The 21,853-nt window shown below is 38.8% G+C and overlaps 1 protein-coding gene across 1 annotated transcript in view; it reads left to right on the top strand.

The window, feature by feature from the left end:
* Positions 1 to 13,981, top strand: part of LOC126469854 (coiled-coil domain-containing protein 77-like) — a 202,235-nt gene extending 188,254 nt beyond the window's left edge. The window contains exons 8-9 of the mRNA XM_050097160.1: positions 7,118 to 7,231; positions 13,613 to 13,981. Coding sequence (XP_049953117.1) covers positions 7,118 to 7,231; positions 13,613 to 13,906 — 408 coding nt within the window. The 3' untranslated portion in view covers positions 13,907 to 13,981. The remainder of the gene's footprint in view (positions 1 to 7,117; positions 7,232 to 13,612) is intronic.
* The last annotated feature ends 7,872 nt before the right edge of the window (positions 13,982 to 21,853 follow it).

Below are 21,853 nucleotides of genomic sequence, written 5' to 3'. Positions count from 1 at the left end.
GAAAATGATGGCAGCTGTCTAAGTGAAGCTGTTGTTAGTGACCTGTGTGTTTAATGTGAACAGAGGTTTATTTGGGGCCATCAGTGAATTCAATGTCAACATTTAGGAAGATGGATTACTGAGTTGAAGAGGATAACCTGAAGCAAATGGAAGAGAAGGTGTTAAGAGAGAGGGTAGACAAGGATGCTTGCCCTGAACCAGGTAAGGCCATAGGCATTGGGGATGTTGGCTAGAGAGAGGTAGCATTAACAATGACAAACATGGCACTAGGTGATGAAAAAGAATCAACTGTGGATAGCCGGTGGAGGAAGCAGTTAATACTTTTGATGTAGGATGATGGATTGAAAGTATTGGTTCATAAGGGCAGAAGCAAATCTGCAGCAGTCAGTCAAAGTGGGCTTGTTGTTTAAAAAATTCTTAAAAAGAATACACAGGATATTCAATACATGTGGAATTACAGTGCTGGAAGAATATGCAAGTAATCAAGTAATGAAGATTACACCAAATTGAATGGGATAGGTAGCTGGATAAATCAGAATTAAAATGAAGTAGTAAAGCAGAATGAAAATGAAGTAGTAAAACCATTGGTTAGGCAACTGTGATGGTGAAGGTTTACTTCATATCAAGAGAAGATAGAATACAAGAAGGAGAAGAGTGTAGCATAGTTACTTAATTTTTAAAAAAATGTGTTGATAGGAGAGGAAGATAGGCAGAATGTGAATGTGAGAGTGAGAATAATAGGTTAAGAATATGAAGATTACTAAGAATAATTGAAGATATGGCATAAAGTTGATGATTATTTTGAAAAAAAAAAAAAAAAGAAAAGAAAGATGTTGTGGAGTGTAAGAGACAGGCATAAAATATGTAATAGAAGCTCATTCTGATGCTGTAGGGTCAACAATGATACTTCCGTGTTATGCAAGAGAACAATCTGCCAAGTGATTGCTGGATTGAGGCTAAGAGTGATAAATAAGTTTACGTGAGAAAATTCTAGTTTGGTTTCACAGAATTTGTTTAAAGAAGAATAGAAATAAATTCCTAGAGACTGCAATCAGTCTATAATTCAAGTTAAAGCATGAGAAATAGAAACTGATTTCCTCATAAATTCAGATGATGAACCAAGTCCAATATTGGAGAAACATTTTGAGTATATTTCAGTCAAAGAAGAAATTCCACTGTTACTGGTGTGTAGCATTAAGTTTTTGCTTCCACAGAGAACACAAACCAGAGAGTGTAAAAATATGTGTGTTACCACTGTCAGTTAATAATGATAACCATTTTGAGTGTTAATTATTAAACTTTGAATAGGCTGCTGAAGTGAATAAAGGCAGTAATTTACTTAAAAAAGTTTGTAGAAGTAAAAAATAATAGCCTATGCCAAAATTATCATTTAGAGGGCAATGCAATAAGTAAAACTGAGATATAGCAATGTCATAACATGAGAACCATTGTAGTTGGAGGTAGAGGAGAAGATCCACTGATGGTAAATTGTCAGAGAACTGAAGAAATGCGAAATGAAAATACAAATACAGGCAATGAGATTGAAGTTGTGTGTGAAGTACATGGATTGGATGAATACAGAAAAGCCAAGTAAAAAGCTATTGAAAAAAAAGTGCTCATCTTGACAAAAATGGTTTAGTGGTTATGTGTCATACTTAAGATCCAGAGGTGTATGTTTTGATCCATAGTCATTCCTAGCACTTTTATCTGTCACTTATCACTTTCTTCACCTCTGAAATTGTTTCTTAATCTAAAACATGCCAAGTTGCCCTGTGATTTGGAGTATAACTGTTTGGAAAAGTCAGTTTGAAGATTGAACAAAGGTAAGGTCATACTACCTCCAATAAAACAATCTATTGTAAAGCACTGTGATGTTCAGACCAACTTTCAGGTTGATAACTGGTTTACTTTTTTATCCTGGCAATTAGGGAACACACAAATTTTAATGTTGAGTCTGACCTAATGTACAACTAGTCATTTCATTTATTTCTGAAGCACTTCCTACATGAAAGTTGTGGTAAACATCAGAAAGAATTCAGGGATCAGCTAGTGATTAAACTGTATTATTTTGTCTTTGTTGTGTGATATTTATCATCCAAGGTGACAATCACACTAAAGGAGGGGAAACAAAAATGGTGAAAGTTGAACGCAAAAACATTTTAAAAATGAAAAAAGAAATAAAAATACTGTACAAACGATAAATGAAATAAGGGAAAAAAGAAAGAAAGAAAGTAAGTAAGGCTGCTATTTACAAGGAGACAGGGGGCATTTTCAGAATATAATGGAACAAGGTAGGTAGAAAGTAGTGTAAGTTAAAAGTAGTTGGATGCTGGAAATGTAGTTCTCATCACAGGAGTTTGGTAGCATTATAGTTTGAAAAGGTTTCCAGTGGCAATGGGACAAGTAACTGGGCACTGCTACTATGCTCCACAGCTTGTTCAACTACAGGATATTGCTGCCATTTGCCCATCACAATACATTCCAACAGAGGTTGATGGTGATCATGCCACAATGAAATGCTGGTTAAAACATATAGATCAGGTGATGATCTAAATTCATACTCTGACATACTCCCCTCACTTTGATTATACTGATATACAAAATGTTCTGAAAATGAAAGTAGATTAACTTCGTTAATCTGGTGCTGCTGGAGTTGAAACAGACATAATAATTTACATGATAGCTCTAGTTTTTGAACTGCATTCATAACCGTGAAGATATGCATTTCTCACTATCAGGTCATCCCATAAAAGCAACTGGCAGCATTACCTGAGAGTATCACAGTTCTACACTGTACCAGCTGGTGGTCAGGTCCATGCCTTACTTACTTGTTCATCACATGATCAGTAGAGTTGTGCCTCGATAAGGGTTAAGGTTCATAGGACTATAATAAGAAAGTGGTCATGTTTTGATGTTTCTTGAATGCTAATGCGAGAGTTACATTGCGATGTTATGCTACCTGGCAGTTTGTTACGAGGGCAGTTCAATAAGTAATGCAACACATTTTTTTTCTGAAACAGGGGTTGTTTTATTCAGCATTGAAATACACCAGGTTATTCCCCAATCTTTTAGCTACACAACACTATTTTTCAACGTAATCTCCATTCAATGCTACGGCCTTACGCCACCTTGAAATGAGGGCCTGTATGCCTGCACGGTACCATTCCACTGGTCGATGTCGGAGCCAACGTCGTACTGCATCAATAACTTCTTCATCATCTGCGTAGTGCCTCCCACGGATTGCATCCTTCATTGGGCCAAACATATGGAAATCCGACGGTGCGAGATCGGGGCTGTAGGGTGCATGAGGAAGAACAGTCCACTGAAGTTTTGTGATCTCCTCTCGGGTATGAAGACTTGTGTGAGGTCTTGCGTTGTCATGAAGAAGGAGAAGTTCGTTCAGATTTTTGTGCCTACGAACACGCTGAAGTCGTTTCTTCAATTTCTGAAGAGTAGCACAATGCACTTCAGAGTTGATCGTTTGACCATGGGGAAGGACATCGAACAGAATAACCCCTTCAGTGTCCCAGAAGACTGTAACCATGACTTTACCGGCTGAGGGTATGGCTTTAAACTTTTTCTTGGTAGGGGAGTGGGTGTGGCGCCACTCCATTGATTGCCGCTTTGTTTCAGGTTCGAAGTGATGAACCCATGTTTCATCGCCTGTAACAATATTTGACAAGAAATTGTCACCCTCAGCCACATGACGAGCAAGCAATTCCGCACAGATGGTTCTCCTTTGCTCTTTATGGTGTTCGGTTAGACAACGAGGGACCCAGCGGGAACAAACCTTTGAATATCCCAACTGGTGAACAATTGTGACAGCACTACCAACAGAGATGTCAAGTTGAGCACTGAGTTGTTTGATGGTGATCCGTCAATCATCTCGAACGAGTGTGTTCGCACGCTCCGCCATTGCAGGAGTCACAGCTGTGCACGGCCGGCCCACACACGGGAGCTCAGACAGTCTTGCTTGACCTTGGGGCGATGATGACACACGCTTTGCCCAACGACTCACCGTGCTTTTGTCCACTGCCAGATCACCGTAGACATTCTGCAAGCGCCTATGAATATCTGAGATGCCCTGGTTTTCCGCCAAAAGAAACTCGATTACTGCCTGTTGTTTGCAACGCACATCCGTTACAGACGCCATTTTAACAGCTCCGTACAGCGCTGCCACCTGTCGGAAGTCAATGAAACTATACGAGACGAAGCGGGAATGTTTGAAAATATTCCACAAGAAATTTCCGGTTTTTTCAACCAAAATTGGCCGAGAAAAAAAACGTGTTGCATTACTTATTGAACTGCCCTCGTATTTACACTGCCCTCCTGGCCGTATGTCAGTTTCCGAGACCAGAGCCGCTACTTCTCAATCAAATAGCTCCTCAGTTTGCCTCACAAGGGCTGAGTACACCCCGCTTGCCAACAGCACTCGGCAGACCCGATGGTCACCCATCCAAGTGCTAGCCCAGCCCGACAGCACTTAACTTCGGTGATCTGACGGGAATCAGCGTTACCACTGCAGCAAGGCCATTGGCTAATTAATAAAATATGTCAAAGAAAATATACACTTCCCTTTAGTGAATGTAATTACATCGCAGAAAGGGATTAAATACACAGTTATAAAACTCTGAAAATTCTTCGGCAGTTTTCTTAAGGAAGAAAGTGCCTTACAGAAACATAAGTGTTCTCAAGTGTAGATTCTTTTTATCAACTCATTCTATACAACAGAGAAATTCCTGAACAGAAATAAGTAGTCAGTTAAAAACCCGGAGATGGCCAGTATGCATCCATATCCAGAGTGGGATAATTCCATACTTAATTCTTTGTGATAAGTCCCAAAATAAAGGTGGGGTTAATGAAATAAAATGTTGGAGCATCATTTGTGGAGATCTAATCTGTGCTTACAGGAGAATGTCATGCACTGGAATTTATAATTGGATAGTAAAGATGACATCTGTTCCAAATATATCACTTTGTGATGCACACCACTTCAAAATTACTGTTTTGAAACATGACTGTAGATATGTGTTACCACAAATGGGACCATTTCTAAGTCTTACCAAACTGAAAATATGGTTTCCTCCTAGTTCTATTGTGCCAGACATAACACAAAAATAAATGATTATCAGTGGTTACGTACATATTCGTTGTAATGAAATTCATGTGGGTGATAATGTGTGTTTAATATTTTTGCCTTAATTTCTTTGTTACTTTGCATTTGTTACTTACATATTTATTGTAATGAAACTCATATGGGTGATGATGTTGTTTAATATTTTCTATCAAATTTATTGTCTTAAGTTTCTTGGTATTCTTTAGAACTGCACCAATTAATTTTCAGGGTTGTTTCTAAATCCTGCTTTACTTTTTTATATACACTTTTATCTAAAATGTGGCTTGACTGCATTCCATCCCATCCTTACAATAACAACTTGTGCAAACAAAACAAAGGAAGTAAGGAGGTAAGATTGGGTTTAATGATTGACCAAAACAAGTCCCTGTTGGAAGAAAAGAAAGATATTCTTTTCACAGCCTTATAGTATGCTTTTGTTCCCCACAAATCTCTTATAATAAAGATACTTTACATTTATACTGTGTTACATAGTATGTCAATTTAAGCTCATACAATGTCTGCTGTACAAAACTGTTCATAAGTCCTTAATGCAGTGGTTGCTATTTCAGGTATCCATATTCACATAATGACAATGACTATACAGAGTTTAATATATATTTCTTACATTTAGTATTTGATAATTTTGTTTCTGCCCAACAGACATTAATGAATGGTGTTAGCAGCCTCCCTTCTTATTTTGATTCTGAAATCTGGTAGTCAGTAGTGTTTCACAAAACTATTAAATGTGAACCAATGGTGTGGACATGCTCATACATCACCTCTGCATTACTGACATCATATGAGATTTTCTTCCTTACAGCAGTGGCATTCAGTATTTTCTCAGGTGGCTTTTCCTAACTACACTGGTTGTATGAACTGAGGAAAAATCAGACACAGCAATAATTCTTGAAAAACATAAAGCAGGTGACTGTAATATTCACTGCACTGTCTCAAAATGACTGCTTGCAAACCAATTGCATTACAATCTCCTTGTGCTTTTTGTTCATAAAAGACGACATCATGGTTGTAATTACGCTGTGGGTGAGAGAAAACAACTAGAATTAACAGAATTGATGGAATTGCTTCTAGGCATTTTACAGCCAAACTACAATGGAGGACAAATGACAAATTGGAGCCATATCAACTTTGCATGGTAGTGGTTACATGGTTAAATGCTTATCAGAGTGTTTTGTATAGTAAGTGGCTTCAATTTCTGACAGGAACAAGAAATTTAGCAAAGGATGGGAAAGAGTTGTGACTCAAGCCAGTGATTATTGTTAACTGTTTATGTCTTTTTAATTAACTTTACTGTGGGCATTTGATGATAAATTGCAAAGAAAGTGCAGAATTAAATACACAATTTTGTTTCATGTGTTTAACATTATTTTACAAGACCTCTGCTTCTGGTTATATGTGCTGGACCAAGACTCAAACACAGGACCTTTGCCTTTTGTGGGCAGATGCTCTACCAACAGAGCTACCCAGCATGATTCATGACCTGTTCTCACAGCTTTACTTCTGCCAATATCTCTTCCTACCTTCTTAACTTCATATGAGTACACACTGGACTGCAGAATAAAAATTTACTCTGGATGCATCCCCCACACTTTGTCTGAGCCATGTCTCCACATTATCCTTTCTTTCGGGAGTGCTAGTCCCACAAGTTTTGCATGAGAACTTCTGTGAAGTTTGGAAGGTAGGAGACGAGGTACTGGTGGAAGTAAAACTGTGAGGACAGGTCGTGGGGTATGCTTGAGTAGCAAAATTGGTAAAGCACTTATCCAGGAAAGGCAACAGTAATGAGTTTGAGTCTCCATTTGACACACAGTTTTAATCTGCCAGGAAGTTTCAAATCTTAGTTAACTTACTGAAGAATCCTGATGACGAGAGGGACTGGACCAAACTGTTAAAGCATCCTGCAGAATCTCAGTGCAAAAACTGCTGTACATTCACGTCATTCAAGAATTTATATTTTTAATCCCATTATTTTGCCTTTCACAGGAGCATAGGGAGCTAGAAAAGAAGCTTAAAGCTTACAAGGACAAGTATAAAACTCTAGTGGAAGAAAACGATTGGAGTAAAAGCAATGCAGAAAGACGCCAAATTTTATTAGAGGTAAACATTAATTACTTATTATTTTTTGCAGCTGTATGAGCTTTTATTTTTGAGCTTCAAATCATTGAAGTTAACAGGATGCTTGTATGACTTACCTTTGAGTTTCCAATAGGAAACTAATCACAGCATATACCTTCCACAGTTTTACTCAACTGATTAATGAACATGAAAGGTATGGGACTCATTTTGGAAAGGAGCAGTATTCAAAGCCCTATCTAGCCGTCTTGGGTCATGTTTCCTGCAATCTCCTTAAACTACTTCAGTCGAGTGCTGTGATCGTTTCTTCATAAAGACTATAGCTCCCCCCCCCCCCTCTTCCCCCACCCATTTTCCCAAAGTTCTTATCCAACTACATTAGAGCTCCATCTTTCCATCCTTGATCTCAATGAATTGAACTCTAGCAGTCCTTTGAATGTGTCAGCTAATTTAGATATAGCTTTTAGGCAGCTGCCCACATTTTGTTAGATAATCTCTTTGTCAGTACTGCAGTGACATTTGTTGTATATTCTAGAAATAATAGCATTGTAATGTGCTTTTTTATACAATAACTTCAATATAAACTAAAGATTCTTCAACACAAATCATATTAAAAAGAAGAAATATACTGAATTGCTTGCAGATTTTCTGCAACACCCACCTCTCTCCACTCGACAGCCTCCGATAAGTTTCTGTCTTGTCAGTTTATAGAGTCATATTTATGTTGCATGCCAGTCGCTCGCAGAATTCATATTGCAGGGGAGTCACACCAAGGATCGAACTCTATGCAAGATTCCCAGGAATCAGTCCTAAGCCACAGTGTAGCACTCTTCTGAGCAACTTGTCTGTTAAAATTTTCTTCCAGAGGGTAATATGAGGGTGTGCTGAAAAGTAATGCCAACATTTTTATGTGAAAACTCTTAAAGCTTTTTAAATAAAACAAACATTATTAACATTCTATACCCTTATTCTTCATGTCTACATATCTGTTTCTCAACATAGTCACCCTGGTGACAAACACATTTCTTCCAGCTAGAGACCAGCTTGTTGATACCATCATTACAGAATGTTTGACTGTGTTGACAGAATCAAGACCTCACCTCTGCGTGCACTGGTTCATCACTATCAAAGTTAAGGCCTCAAAGGTGTTCTTTCAGTTTTGGAAACAGATGAAAATCAAATGGGGCCAGATCAGGACTGTGTGGAGGATGATAGGTGACAGCAGACGTAGGGCATCAGATTGTTTAAGATGTCACAGTGCTCATGTGCATCTGACATTGTCACACTGAAGGAGAGGGTGCTGCGTGTGTGGATGGTTAGAAACTCGATTACAGCACGCTATTTCTCGTGCACTGACATAGTTATGTTTCACACCGCCATTTTACAGGATACAGTTCAGAGCCATCTAATGGCAGTGTTGCAACTTGCATCAGCAAGTCACAAAAGTCAACAGAGTAATATGCATGCTTTGTTGTACCTCAACTGATATTGAGAATAGAATAAGAAATTTGGAGGCTTTACTTTTCAGCATGGCCCTGTACATATATCCTCATTTGTCAGTGAGAGTGGCTGTGTGACATGGATGCGGCTTGTGGCAGGTTTCACACAGAAATAAACTGAAGGGTATATTTAAGTTCATTTATTGTGACAAGCTCTGCTGTCAAAATATTCTTGATATACTTTCCTATTTCTTTACTACACGTTTCAAGAAAAACTTTTTGCATATCGCACTTCTTGACTTCTTGTTTGACATCATATATAAACTTGACAAACACCATACAGCTTCACCAGTATGCTATTTGTCAGTACCTGGACATGCGTGCTATGAACACAAAAGATGTGGTTTCTCTAAGACCTAGGTGCTAACTGACACCAGTTTGAGAAATTGTTATTAGTAGACATCATATTACCTCAGCCAGTGTGTGCCTCCTTCATGTTTCTTAATTAAAACCTGAAACATTTTGCAAAATTTATTAATTGGATGATGATTCATTAAGGGGCTTTCCCTTGTGCCCTTGTTGCATTCTCTTTGTATAAATTATTAATAACCACATTAATCTGTCGGCCAGTTTGTATACTTTCTCACATAGCCTTGTCAAATATTCTTGCTGCCTGTAAACAATCTTTCCTTGAGATAATGCCCCTACACTTCCAGCCCTCAGTTGGTTCATTGAATGTTACAACTGCCTGCTTACTGTCTATGAGAACAGACTTCTCTGTGGTGACTAAATGCAGCGCCGTGTGCAATATCTAACTACAGAAACATAAACTGAACATTGAACTAAAAAAATAAAAGAATTCCTAAATGTCTTAACAACTATTTCAGTATATACACTTACACTGTCATGTTCTGTGGGTCGCATATTGTCATGAAACTGAGATTCGTAATATATATTGCTTAAATAAAAGTGTACAAACCACACAGGTGAATGCTAGTGGTAGTCTGATTGTGATAAAGTTATTATTGATGCCTATAAAGTAATTAAGGAAAGGTAACATAAGATAAAATTCTTGCTTTTTATTTGGTCATAGTGACTAATCTTAATCCATGTGGGTAGAAGTGATGGAGCGATTCACTGAAGCACAAGAACTCTAGAAATAACAGCAACAAAGCAATACAGAACATTTTGGGAACAATTATTTGACACTGAAATATTGGGAGAGGAATCTGTTATGTACAATGAAAGTATGGAGTCACATGAAATCTTTCAGTATATATATTTGAAAATATGGGTTTTGTGGCATACATTTTCAGTTCGACTGGATTTTGGAAAATTGGCCTTCTGATGTATTACACACGTTCTTGTGTCAAACAGTGGAAAGTCCAGGATGGAATAACAATAATATGGAAAGGACACACACACACACACACACACACACACACACACACACACACACACACACAAGGTGTATCCAGCAGGGTAGTGGGGGAAGAAGCTAATTCTTCATGTGGGAGTGCACAGGGACATGGTGGGTACAGGGTAGGACTGCCGTAGATGCAGCATTGGGATGCTGTACTGTGATGGTGAGGAGAGAAGTAGAGAAGGGTAAAGTAATGTGTACATGTGTTGGCGGGATAGAAGGCATCCTTAATACTGGAGTGAGAGCAGGAAAGAAGAAAGGCAGGTGGAGGACGTCTCTTGGAACAGTTTGGCAGTGGCCATTTGTGCAGATGACAGCTTATTAGTAGTCATACACATGCAGGATGTGGCACAGTGATTCCAGCTAAGTCTGTACATCACATGGGTGCTTTCATAGGTGACCCTGTCTTTGATGGGTTAGGAGATGCCTGTGATAGGACTGGAGTAGGTGGTAGTGGGGGGATGTATGGCACAGGTGTATTGTAGGGGTGTGAGCCATGAGGCAAGGGGCTTGGAGCAGGGGTAGAGTAGAGATGGGCAAGGATATTGCGTAGGTGGGGCTAGTGGCAGAGTACCACTATGGGATGGGTTGGTAGGATAGTGGGGAGGATATTTATCATTCCAGTGCACAATGAGAGGTAGTCAAAACTGTGTCAGAGAATGTGATTCACTTACTTCTGTGCTGGGCGGTACTGAGTCATAAGAGGAGTGCTGCTTTGTGGCCAAACAGTGGGTATGTGGGAAATGGCAGGTGTGTGGGGAGACAAGGCATGGGAGATCTGTGTTTCTGGACAAGGTTGTGAGGGTAATTTTGGTCTGTAAAGGCCTCAGTGAGACCTTTAACATATTTGGAGAGAACTGCCCATCACCACAGATGCAATTTGGTGTGAATTGGATAAAAGCTATCCAAGTGTTGGTATTATTGGTGGTTTAATGTAGATGGTGTTACTGATGTGGCCACTAATGTAGCTATCCTATAGGTGGAGGTTGACATCAAGGAAGGTGGCTTGTTGGGCTGTAGAAGACCATGTGAAGTGAATGGGGAAGATGATGTTGAATTTGCGGAGGACTTTGGGTCAAGTGTCCTCACTCTGTCCAAATCATAGAGAAGTCATCAGTGAATATGAACCAGGTGAGAGGTTTGGGATTCTGCCTGGCTCTGTAGGATTCCTCTAGATGGCCCATTTGCAGACGGGCCTTAGTGGCCGGAGACAACAGTGGCCATTATGTGTCAGTTGTGCTTGTGTGTGTGTGTGTGTGTGTGTGTGTGTGTGTGTGTGTGTGTGTTTGTTTTCTACTTCTGAAGAAAGATGTAGTCCAAAACCTGAAAATTTCTAATTTCTTTTTCATTGTGTATGTCTGTGGCTCAACACCTATTTGTGTTGCTGGTAAGGAAATATCCCACTCAAAATTGCCGTACTCCTTAATGTCCACAGACTTAATACTACACTTTCTTTTGAATGACTCAACATTTAATGGAAGTCTCTTGCATCTTTTCATTCATTGTGTGGGAGTTAGAATATGCATTATCTCTTGTTCACAGCACTGATTCAAAGTCCATCAGGGTTCATTATGATGTAGTTCTATATCCAGATGTTATGTACAGGAATTGTTTAACTTTATTAGTGAAATTTGTGACTGGATTGAGGACTTTTTGGTAGGGAGGATGCAGCATGTTATCTTGGATGGAGAGTCATCGTCAGATTTAGAAGTAACTTCAGGTGTGTGCCAGGGAATGTGTTGAGAACCTTGCTGTTTATGTTGTATATTAATAGTAACCTCAGACTTTTACAGCTGATGCAGTTATGTATAATGTACTACCTGAAAAGTCTGCATAAATATTCAGTCAGATCTCGATAAAATTTCAAAGTAGAGCAAAGATTGGTAACTTGCTTTAAATGTTCAGAAATTTAAAATTTTGGACTTCACAAAAAAAAAAAAAAAAAAAAAAAAATGTATCCTCTGACTATAATATCAGTGAGTCACTGTTCTACATCTACGTGGATACTCAGCAAATCATGCGCAAGTGCCTGGTAGAGGGTTCATCGAACCACCTTCACAATAATTCTCTATTTTTTCACTTTGAAACAGCATGTGAAAAAATTAACACCTATATCTTTCCGTGCGAGCTCTGATTTCCCTTATTTTTATTATGAGGATTGTTTCTCCCTATGTAGATCACCATCAACAAAACATTTTTGCATTCAGAGGAGAAAGTTGATGATTGAAATTTCATGAGAAGATCCTGCAGCAACAAGAAATGCCTTTTTTTAAATTATGTCCACCACAAATCCTGTCTCATTTCCATGACACTCTCTTCACTATTTCTTGATAGTATAAAACATGCTGCTCTTCTTTCATCAATCATATCTGGTAAGGATCCCACACCATGCACCTGTACTCTAAAAGAGGATGGAAAAGTGTAGTGTAGGCAATTGCTGTATTAGATCTGTTGCATCTTCTAAGTGCTCTGCCAATAAATCACAGTCTTTGGTTTGCCTTCTCCACAACATTTTTTATGTGTTTGTTCCAGTTTAGATACTTGGTAATTGTAATGCCTAGGTATTTAGTTGAAAATTACAGACTTTAGATTTGATTGATTTATTATGTAAATGAAGTTTAACACATTCCTTTTACCACTCATGTGGCTAACCTCACACTTCTCACTCCTTAAGGTCAATTGCCAATTTTAACAGCAAACAGATATCTTTCCTAAATTATTTTGCAATTTGTTTGGAATTAGCTAACTCATATAAACACCTGGATGTAACACTTTGTAGGGATATGAAATGGAATGATCACATGGGCTCAGTTGTGGGTCATGCCAGTGGTAGACTTCAGTTTATTGGCAGAATCGGGGGAGTGCAATCAATCTATAAAGGAGATTGCTTACAAATAACTCGTATGACCAGTTGTAGAATATTGCTCAACTGTGTAGGACCCATACCAAATTGGACCAACAGGAGATATTTGCTATATATAGAGAAGGGCAGCGGGGTGGTCACAGTGCTACTGAAGGAACTGAACTGGAAGACTCTTGAAGATAGACATAAACTATCGTGAGAAAGACTACTAACAAAGTTTAAACACCTGGCTTTAAATAATGATTCTAGGAATATACTACAATCCCCTAAGTATCACTCATGTAAGGACCATGAGGATAAGATTAGAATAATTACTGCATGCAGAGAGGCATTCAGACAATCATTCTTCCCATGCTCCATACGTGAATGGAACAGAAAGAAACCCTAATAACTCATCCAGTAGGACGTACTCTCTGCCATGCACCTCACAGTGGTTTGCAGAGTATAGATGTAGATGTTTAATGAAAAGCTAAAAAAGCTTACTGATACAGTTTACAATTTTAAAATATAATCAAAAAGTTAACAAACAAGTTTTATATTTTACAATGTATTTTTTACTTGTGACAAAGAAACAAGTTATTTTTTGATAAAATATCAATACCTTCCCATTTTCTTATTTATACTGTTATTAAAATAACATAGTTCAAATTTACTAATTGTTGAAGTATTTTTTCTTTCAGAAAAAACTTGGGAAACTTAGGTCAGAAATTACGATGCAGATGAAGAATTACAAAGAACTTGACCGTAGACAAAAACTAGAAGTTGAGGGCTTTTTAAATGAAATAAAGATATTGCAAAATCACCTGAAAAATGTTGAGCGTAAAATTACAAGAGGATGTGGTAAAGATTGTTTTGTAACGCCAAGTGAGGGTTCAAAAGCAACAGAGACAACAGTGCATAATGTTAAAAAGATTAGAAAGGTCATAAATGATTTACTTTATAATTTATCTGTCATGCAATCAGATCTTTGTTGATTGTATTATTGTTGTTAAGTTTCATACACTCAAACTGTTAATTTTATATATGATTTAATGGCCATACAGTTAAGTCTTCAGATTAACTTTTAATGCAAACTAATGATAAAAATAGAAATAAGATACTATCAACATTTACTGAAATGAAAACAATTTACTTCTCACCTGTAATGAACAACATTAAAGAGAAAGTTATATGATAGAAGATTACTAAACTATTACAGGACGGGGTGGGGGAGACAAGAAGAAAGATAGTAGGAAGTAGGCATTGCCAGTCAAAGGATAAGAACTAGCTGTGGCTGAATCCAAGAGGGCTGTGGGAATGATGAAAATATGAGGACAATTCCCTTGTGCACAGTTCAGTTAGCCTAGTGTTGAGCAGTGGGAAAAGGCAAGACAAGTCACTCATTCACAATGTTGATATTTACCTATTATACCAAGCAGTATGCTCAACAATTGGCTGGTCAAACTTGCACTTAGCAACAATTTCGCAATGATCATTCATGTTATTCAAAATTCACAAACCTAATGCTACAGGAATCCCCATTGTTACTGGTTGCTGTTCTCTCATCAGTTGAGTTTCTATCATCATTTCTGTTGTTTATTTGGTAAAGCAAAGGGTAGTGTATGACCCCTGAAACAATAAACAGTAACACACAAAGTGAACATGCATAAATGCACAGCAGTCGCTGATAGAAACATCCATAGAGCAGCCTGTAAGCCATAACCGGTAAACATAAGCAGGTTCAGCATAAATTAGTAGCCATAGACAAGGATAGTCATCAAAATTGACTGGTATACCAGTGAGGCTGTGTGTTTTTGTGTCTACACATATCTCACTTGTTCAGGAGTTCTGTTCCAGCTAATTATCACAGTGATAGTCTGGTGAATGAAGTATTAAAAGATAGTATTGACATGATATTTCTGAATTAACCACATAAAGTGCACTTTTATGTATTTATTTATTACAGGACAGAAGTGTACCATTGTCGATGATAGAGGAGACAGCGTTGTGCAAAGAAGCTGCTGAACAGTAGTAAGCAGCATGTTATCCACCTGCGAATCAGAAGGCTGGTGATTACAAGTGACATTCAAGTCTATTGCAAAAGATGCTGAGAGCATATCAGAGGCAACAACTCAGGGGAGTAAGCCTTCTGTATTGTTAGCACTGTATACAGGGTGTTACAAAAAGGTACGGCCATACTCTCAGGAAACATTCCTCACACACAAATAAAGAAAAGATGTTATGTGGACATGTGTCCGGAAACGTTTAATTTCCATGTTAGAGCTCATTTTAGTTTCGTCAGTATGTACTGTACTTCCTCGATTCACCACCAGTTGGTCCAATTGAAGGAAGACAGTACTAGCATCAAGCACATCAGTACGTAGCATCAACAGGTTAGTGTTCATCACGAACGTAGTTTTGCAGCCAGTGCAATGTTTGCAAATGCGGAGATGGCAGATGCCCATTTGATGTATGGATTAGCACGGGGCAATAGCCGTGGCGTGGTACGTTTGTATCGAGACAGATTTCCAGAACGAAGGTGTCCCGACAGGAAGACATTCGAAGCAATTGATTGGCGTCTTAGGGAGCACAGAACATTCCAGCCTATGACTCGCGACTGGGGAAGACCTAGAACGATGAGGACACCTGCAATGGACGAGGCAATTCTTCCAACATGTGGTTCATGCACAATGGAGCTCTTGCACATTTCAGTCGAAGTGTTCATATGCTTCTCAACAACAGATTCGGTGACCGATGGATTGGTAGAGGTGGACCAATTCCATGGCCTCCACGCTCTCCTTACCTCAATCCTCTTGACTTTCATTTATGGGGGCATTTGAAAGCTCTTGTCTACGCAACCCCGGTACCAAATGTAGAGACTCTTCGTGCTCGTATTGTGGACGGCTGTGATACAATACGCCATTCTCCAGGGCTGCATCAGCGCATCAAGGATTCCATGCGACAGAGGGTGGATGCATGTATCCTCGCTAACGGAGGACATTTTGAACATTTCCTGTAACAAAGTGTTTGAAGTCACGCTGGTACGTTCTGTTGCTGTGTGTTTCCATTCCGTGATTAATGTGATTTGAAGAGAAGTAATAAAATGAGCCCTAACATGGAAAGTAAGCATTTCCGGACACATGTCCACATAACATATTTTCTTTCTTTGTGTGTGCGATGAATGTTTCCTGAAAGTTTGGACGTACCTTTTTGTGACACCCTGTATAGAGCACAACAGGGTACAGAAACAGAGATGTATGATGATATTACAAAAAGTGTGCAAGCAATTGTAGTTGCCTGAGCAAGGAATGCAGTAACAGAAACAAGGTTAAAGGGCTGGGACCAGCCCTGCTCACTTGTGAGATTGTGCATCTATGCTACCCATTGTGGCTGGGTTGTCAAGCCTTTTCGCTTCTCCAGCCTGTCAGGTTGAGCTTTGAGGTTACTCGCTGAGTCAGCCTGTCACCTCTGCTGTTTTACACTCTGTGTCTATCAGCAAATTCCTGTATCAATCCACTTATATTATTATTCTAATTAAATATGTTGGTGTAGATGGGCGGAAGGTTCCATGAGTGCTTGAGCTTGTGTACTTCACTATAGTGACAGTTTACACATTTTTCTTCCAACCATTTACAGTACCTACACAGGTATTCTTTTATGATCAAAAGGGTACATGTAACAGCAATAACAGCTACAGAATATCTTTATGTAGGTGGATATATTCTTAATTCCCAAATAGTACAAATTGTGCATCTGTCGGTCGAATTAAATGTATTACATTCTTGCGAATCACTGATACTCATAATGTAATAATCCATTGACATGTAATAGGAATCAAGTAGTACACAACATCAAAGTCATTTTTTCTCCCCACGAATTGTAGGATACAGACAGACTTGGAGTGCACCAAAGCACAGGCAGTGAGGGTGGAGTGCTGAATCTGTAAACAGAGAACATAGAACTGTGGTGTGGTGAGCCAGCAGGCTGGCAGACTGTTCTGCTGTCTGTAGTGTGACGGACTGCACACAGCTCAGCAGCCTCGGTGAGCCAGAGCAGCTAGCCTGTGGCCTGTACGGTCCAGCACACGGAAGACAGGCTGAAACAAACACCATGCTCCACTGTAGCTGCAGTGTGTTCTTGGTATAGATGTGGCCACAGATAGGCACCTACAGTTGATGGTAATTCCCAGCACTCCATCAGTAGGAGCATTTCTGCAAGGGGACCACTAGCGGTTCTCAAGCAGTATGATGTACCTCCTAGGACAAGGACTTTGTTGCCATTGGTGGCTGCAGTAAAGGTGCATTAGTGTATGAGAACTACTTACAAAAAGATAATAGTGTAGTGGTATAATTTTATGTGATAGATCACTACAGCAGACAGTAGTGCAGGTACTCTACATAATAATGTCCTACAAGACACTTTCCCAATCACAACTACTGTTAAGGTTAGTTTCATGAACAATGTTCTGACCTTACTGAGATGGCAAAATATGTAATCTGCTGTGAAGTTTAGTGTTGTAAATAAAAAAAAAAAAAAACTGATTTCGTGGGAATGCTGCCAAGAAATTGCAAACACAGAATGAAGATCTCGGAGATGGAAATGTTGATCAACAAGCAAAATACCTGAGCCCTGCATGAAACTCTGGCCAGAGAGATTACCCTATGCAATGATCAACTAAAAATACCTCTGACAGGACAACAGCTTATGTGTTATTAGTAGAGAATGAATCGCCAGATTATTGAAGAAAACTGTTTGAAATTTCAAGTAGGATTGTAAATATTAATGCCTAGAGCATAAGTAAAGAAAATCTTTATTGATAATTTACGGTGTTCCAGACTGATGGGTAACCACCTTACTGGGGATAAATGTTATCAACAGAAAATAATTGAAAGTAAACATCTTTACGAAATATTAATTTTGCCAGTGGTAGCTGAAATAAATGTTCTTGAAGTTTAATGGGTGTAACTCTGCTCAAAATAATACACTTTGACTGGAACAAATCTTCATTTTGTTGCTTCACAGCAGTTGATGTTTCCTGTAAGTTTCTTCAGTGAAAATGAGCCAGAGAATGCCATGGTTCTCAAAAGACATGAAAAGTCAGTTATTGTTTAAGGTGTACAGTCTATTACATCACAGAGTGCTGCTCAAGATCTTACATCATACTGGGTCTCCCACACAATTTTTTGCAGGTCTTATAAACTCTTGCTAACAATTTGTATATTGTTGTGTATAGTAAATTTGCTGATCACATTTACAGGTGTTGTTGATAATTTAAAAAAAAAATATATTATCACCTGGTGGCTACAAGTGAAATGTGTGGAATGTGGTACAAAGACAATTACATATCTCTTGTTTTCATGGAAAAATAAGTGAAAGGATATGGATAAACTATGGTGATTACATTTTTGTTAATTACACTGAAATTACATTATTGCAAGTATTCCTACCATGTTTTCTCAAATATGAATACATTATTTTTAATGTAAACAGAATTTCAGTATACAGAGTGAGTCATGTAAGATGTAACACCCCTTTTATTTCGTGAACGCTTACACATATCGAAACTTGGTTTTTGGCTCATGTTAGAGCATTGAGGGGCACATTTTTTTAGCACTGGTATCAACAGAGATATTGAAGGAAGCACTTTTTTTTAAATGTAACCGTATATTTTTTATAGCTGCATTTGATAGATTTTGAGGAAACAATTACAGCGATACAGTGTTTGTTAATGTTAATGTTGAAACCTCTCATAAAAATCCAAGAAATATCCTAGAATGTGAGAGCATGGTGGCCGGAAATGGCATTTGCAGTGCTGACACTGCCAAGCAGGCATATCGAACCAGGCTACATAGTTCTGTACCGTAAGGTAGACCTGTGCTACAGGTATAAAGCTTTATTTCCCCTTGAACCAACTTACATCCTACAAACATTGTATATGAAAATACAACATAGGCTAGAATTTAGCATATTGCAAAGTGATTATGAAAAGCTGAAACAGAGAAATCAACTGTTCATTCTTCAAAAATAAACAGGTCTTTTATGCTGCAAAGAACAACTACTGTATTAAATATCTACATATTATAAGGAAGATTTGACTTACCTTTTCCTGTACATGACTGTGTGCTTCTTAGAGGTAAAATGCATGTTGTCAGACAACTGTCTCTATCTACACTGCTCTAAATTATGTCATATGGGATACAGTTGTTGAATGAAAGATTTCATTAAATATACTTTGGTGACCATCTGTACACCACAAAATAAATATTCTTCTTCACAACACATTGTTTCATGGTGAAAATAAGTTTGTAATGACAGTGTTACCAGCTATGTTCAATACATGCTGTCTACTTATTTGACACTGCAGTGCAATTTCATACACACGTAAATGAAATCAACATTTTACTAACAATCATTTGCTAACTACCTAAATCACATAAAATAAATTTTGTCTTCCAAAAAAATATCTTTATCCTCTATTTAAGCATGTGTTCAAACTGTTGATCATGGACTGAAAGGCACATTTGCAATTGCCATTCGAAAGTATGATGTTTAGATGTAATCACCGTGGATGATATGATAGTCCATGCACTGGTGATTTGACGATATATATCATCTGTCACAGTTGGTTTTCGTCATAGTGTGCATTTTTGACTGCTCCCCAAGGAAAGAAATCAACAGAGGTCAAACTGGGGGATCTCGCAAGCCATTTGACAACAGAATTTTGTCTATGCAACATTCAGGAAAGTTGTCATTGAGTATTTGCATTGCAACATGTGATGAGTAAGCTGGACAACCACCATGTTGCAGCCACATACACTGTCAAACATCCAGTGGTACCTCTTTTAGAAGAACTGGCAGAATGTTCATCTCAAAGTATGTTTAATAATGTCCATTTAGAATGCCTGAGATGAAGTAAGGCCCCACAACGTAACTTCCTATGACACCACACCATAGGTTTACGCTCCACGACTGTTGATGTTGCACCAGTCGAAGCTAGTGTGGATTCCTGGCTGCCCGGTAGTGCATGTTATGCAAAGTTACATTAGTGCAATTAGCAAATGTTCCTTCGTTGGTAAAGAGCACATGCTGGAAAAATGTAGGATCATCTCTCAGTTGCTGAAGGGCAGACCAACAAAATTCTGTATAATGATGGTCGGGGAGTGCCTGATGTAATGACGGATGATAGAGATGGAAATTCGTCAATGCAGGATGCAAATGGCACTCATCTGGCTGATTTCACATTCCTAGGCAATATGTCGTGTACCACTGTGTGGATTCATTAGTGTGATATCCTGAACAGCTTCTTCATGTTCTCCATCAGTTGCAGTCTTCTTTCTTGTCCTCTTTTTGATGTTCAAGCAGCCTGCCTCCACTAGCGTCTTAATAATTCATGCAAGTACCTGGTGTGTAGGACATCAGCAATCCAGATAGATAGCCCTATACCACTGTAATGTTTTTACAGCATTTCTTTTACATTCACCATATAAAAGTAGTATATCCAACTTCTCCTCATTGGTATACATCTGCATGCAATGAATGCTAAGCAGAAATGAGCAACCTGCAGTGCAGACAAGTAAACAGGCAAATATGTTGACTTTCTGACACAGCGTACCACAAGGGCTCTGCTTGGCGATGTTTGCACCGCTAATGCCGATTCCAGCCTCCGTACTGGCAAATTCTAGGACATTTCTTGAACTTTTTTATCACCGGTTTCAATGTCAACTTTAACAAACACTATATCACCTGTAATTGTCTTCTCAAGAGTTATCAGATGCAGTTATAATAAGTATATCAGGATGTATACGACCCGGGAGATCCGGGAAAAACCCGCGAATTTTTTCATCCGGGAGAAAACCGGTAGAAACCCGGGAATTTTTTAGAATTCCGGGAATTTTCCGTTGTTTTAGTTTTGAGTTAAATTTTTGTAATTTTGATTGGTAAGAACCGGTACTGTAACAAAGGATGTTACTGTATCCCACTACTGCAGAATTATACTGCAGCATTAAAACATGAACGAGAGAAAAAAACGAAAATAAAACTTAAATTGCAAAGGAAATGCGCCGTATATAATAACACAGTACTCGTACAAGCGTCTGTGAACAGCAAAATGTGTTAAAGGCTTTTGGAAGACTATGCAATGCTTCATAACAACAAATTGCCTCCGATGAGCGTGACGACGTAACTGTTCACATTAAACTCATTTAATCAGTTACGATTGGGCTCATGCACACGCGCAGTTGAGTCGCGTATGAGTAGTACCTTCTCCCTCTTCTGGCTACAGAAATGTGGCCGTTGGCTGAGTAAGTAGCAGTAGCAGCAACCAATGACAACTTTCCTGAATGTTGCATAGACAAAATTCTGTTGTCAAATGGCTTGCGAGATCCCCCCAGTTTGACCTCTGTTGAGCAACCAGCCACATGGTACGCGGAAAAATTTTATTGGCGCGCCCAAGCCGCCTGATTCACGCGTGGGCAGCAGGTCCGGATCTAGTGGGGGATGACGATAAACCGGGGTATCTGAACCGGACGGAAATTTCGGGGTAAGGGGGCAAATTCATATTCGTGAGGAAAAACACCTTGTTTCACAATGCACCTAGCATCCAGCGCACGTCGGCCTATCGATTATTCATATGATTTTGAAACGCTCCCCTGCTGGTTTTTGAACACATTCTAAGTTGATTTCTGAATGAATTATAAGTTGATTTTTGAATGCGTGCATAGTGTACGTAACGTCTCTGCCAGGGGAATCCTCGTCACATCTAGAAATAAACTTTCCTGCAGACAAAACGGGACGGGGCTATACGAGCTGAGCGAATAAAGCCAAACCGGTGAATGCCAATTTCTGCTTGTTTATGTGGTTGATTCGGTTTGCGAATGTCCAGCGTCGTTAAAATTACTAGCAAAATCCATAGATTCAGATTACCAGAGTGGAGATAAACGACT

The sequence above is a fragment of the Schistocerca serialis genome, chromosome 3, assembly GCF_023864345.2.
Source record: "Schistocerca serialis cubense isolate TAMUIC-IGC-003099 chromosome 3, iqSchSeri2.2, whole genome shotgun sequence".
NCBI classification, from domain to species: Eukaryota; Metazoa; Arthropoda; class Insecta; order Orthoptera; family Acrididae; genus Schistocerca; species Schistocerca serialis.
This window is presented reverse-complemented; position numbering and strand designations above follow the sequence as displayed.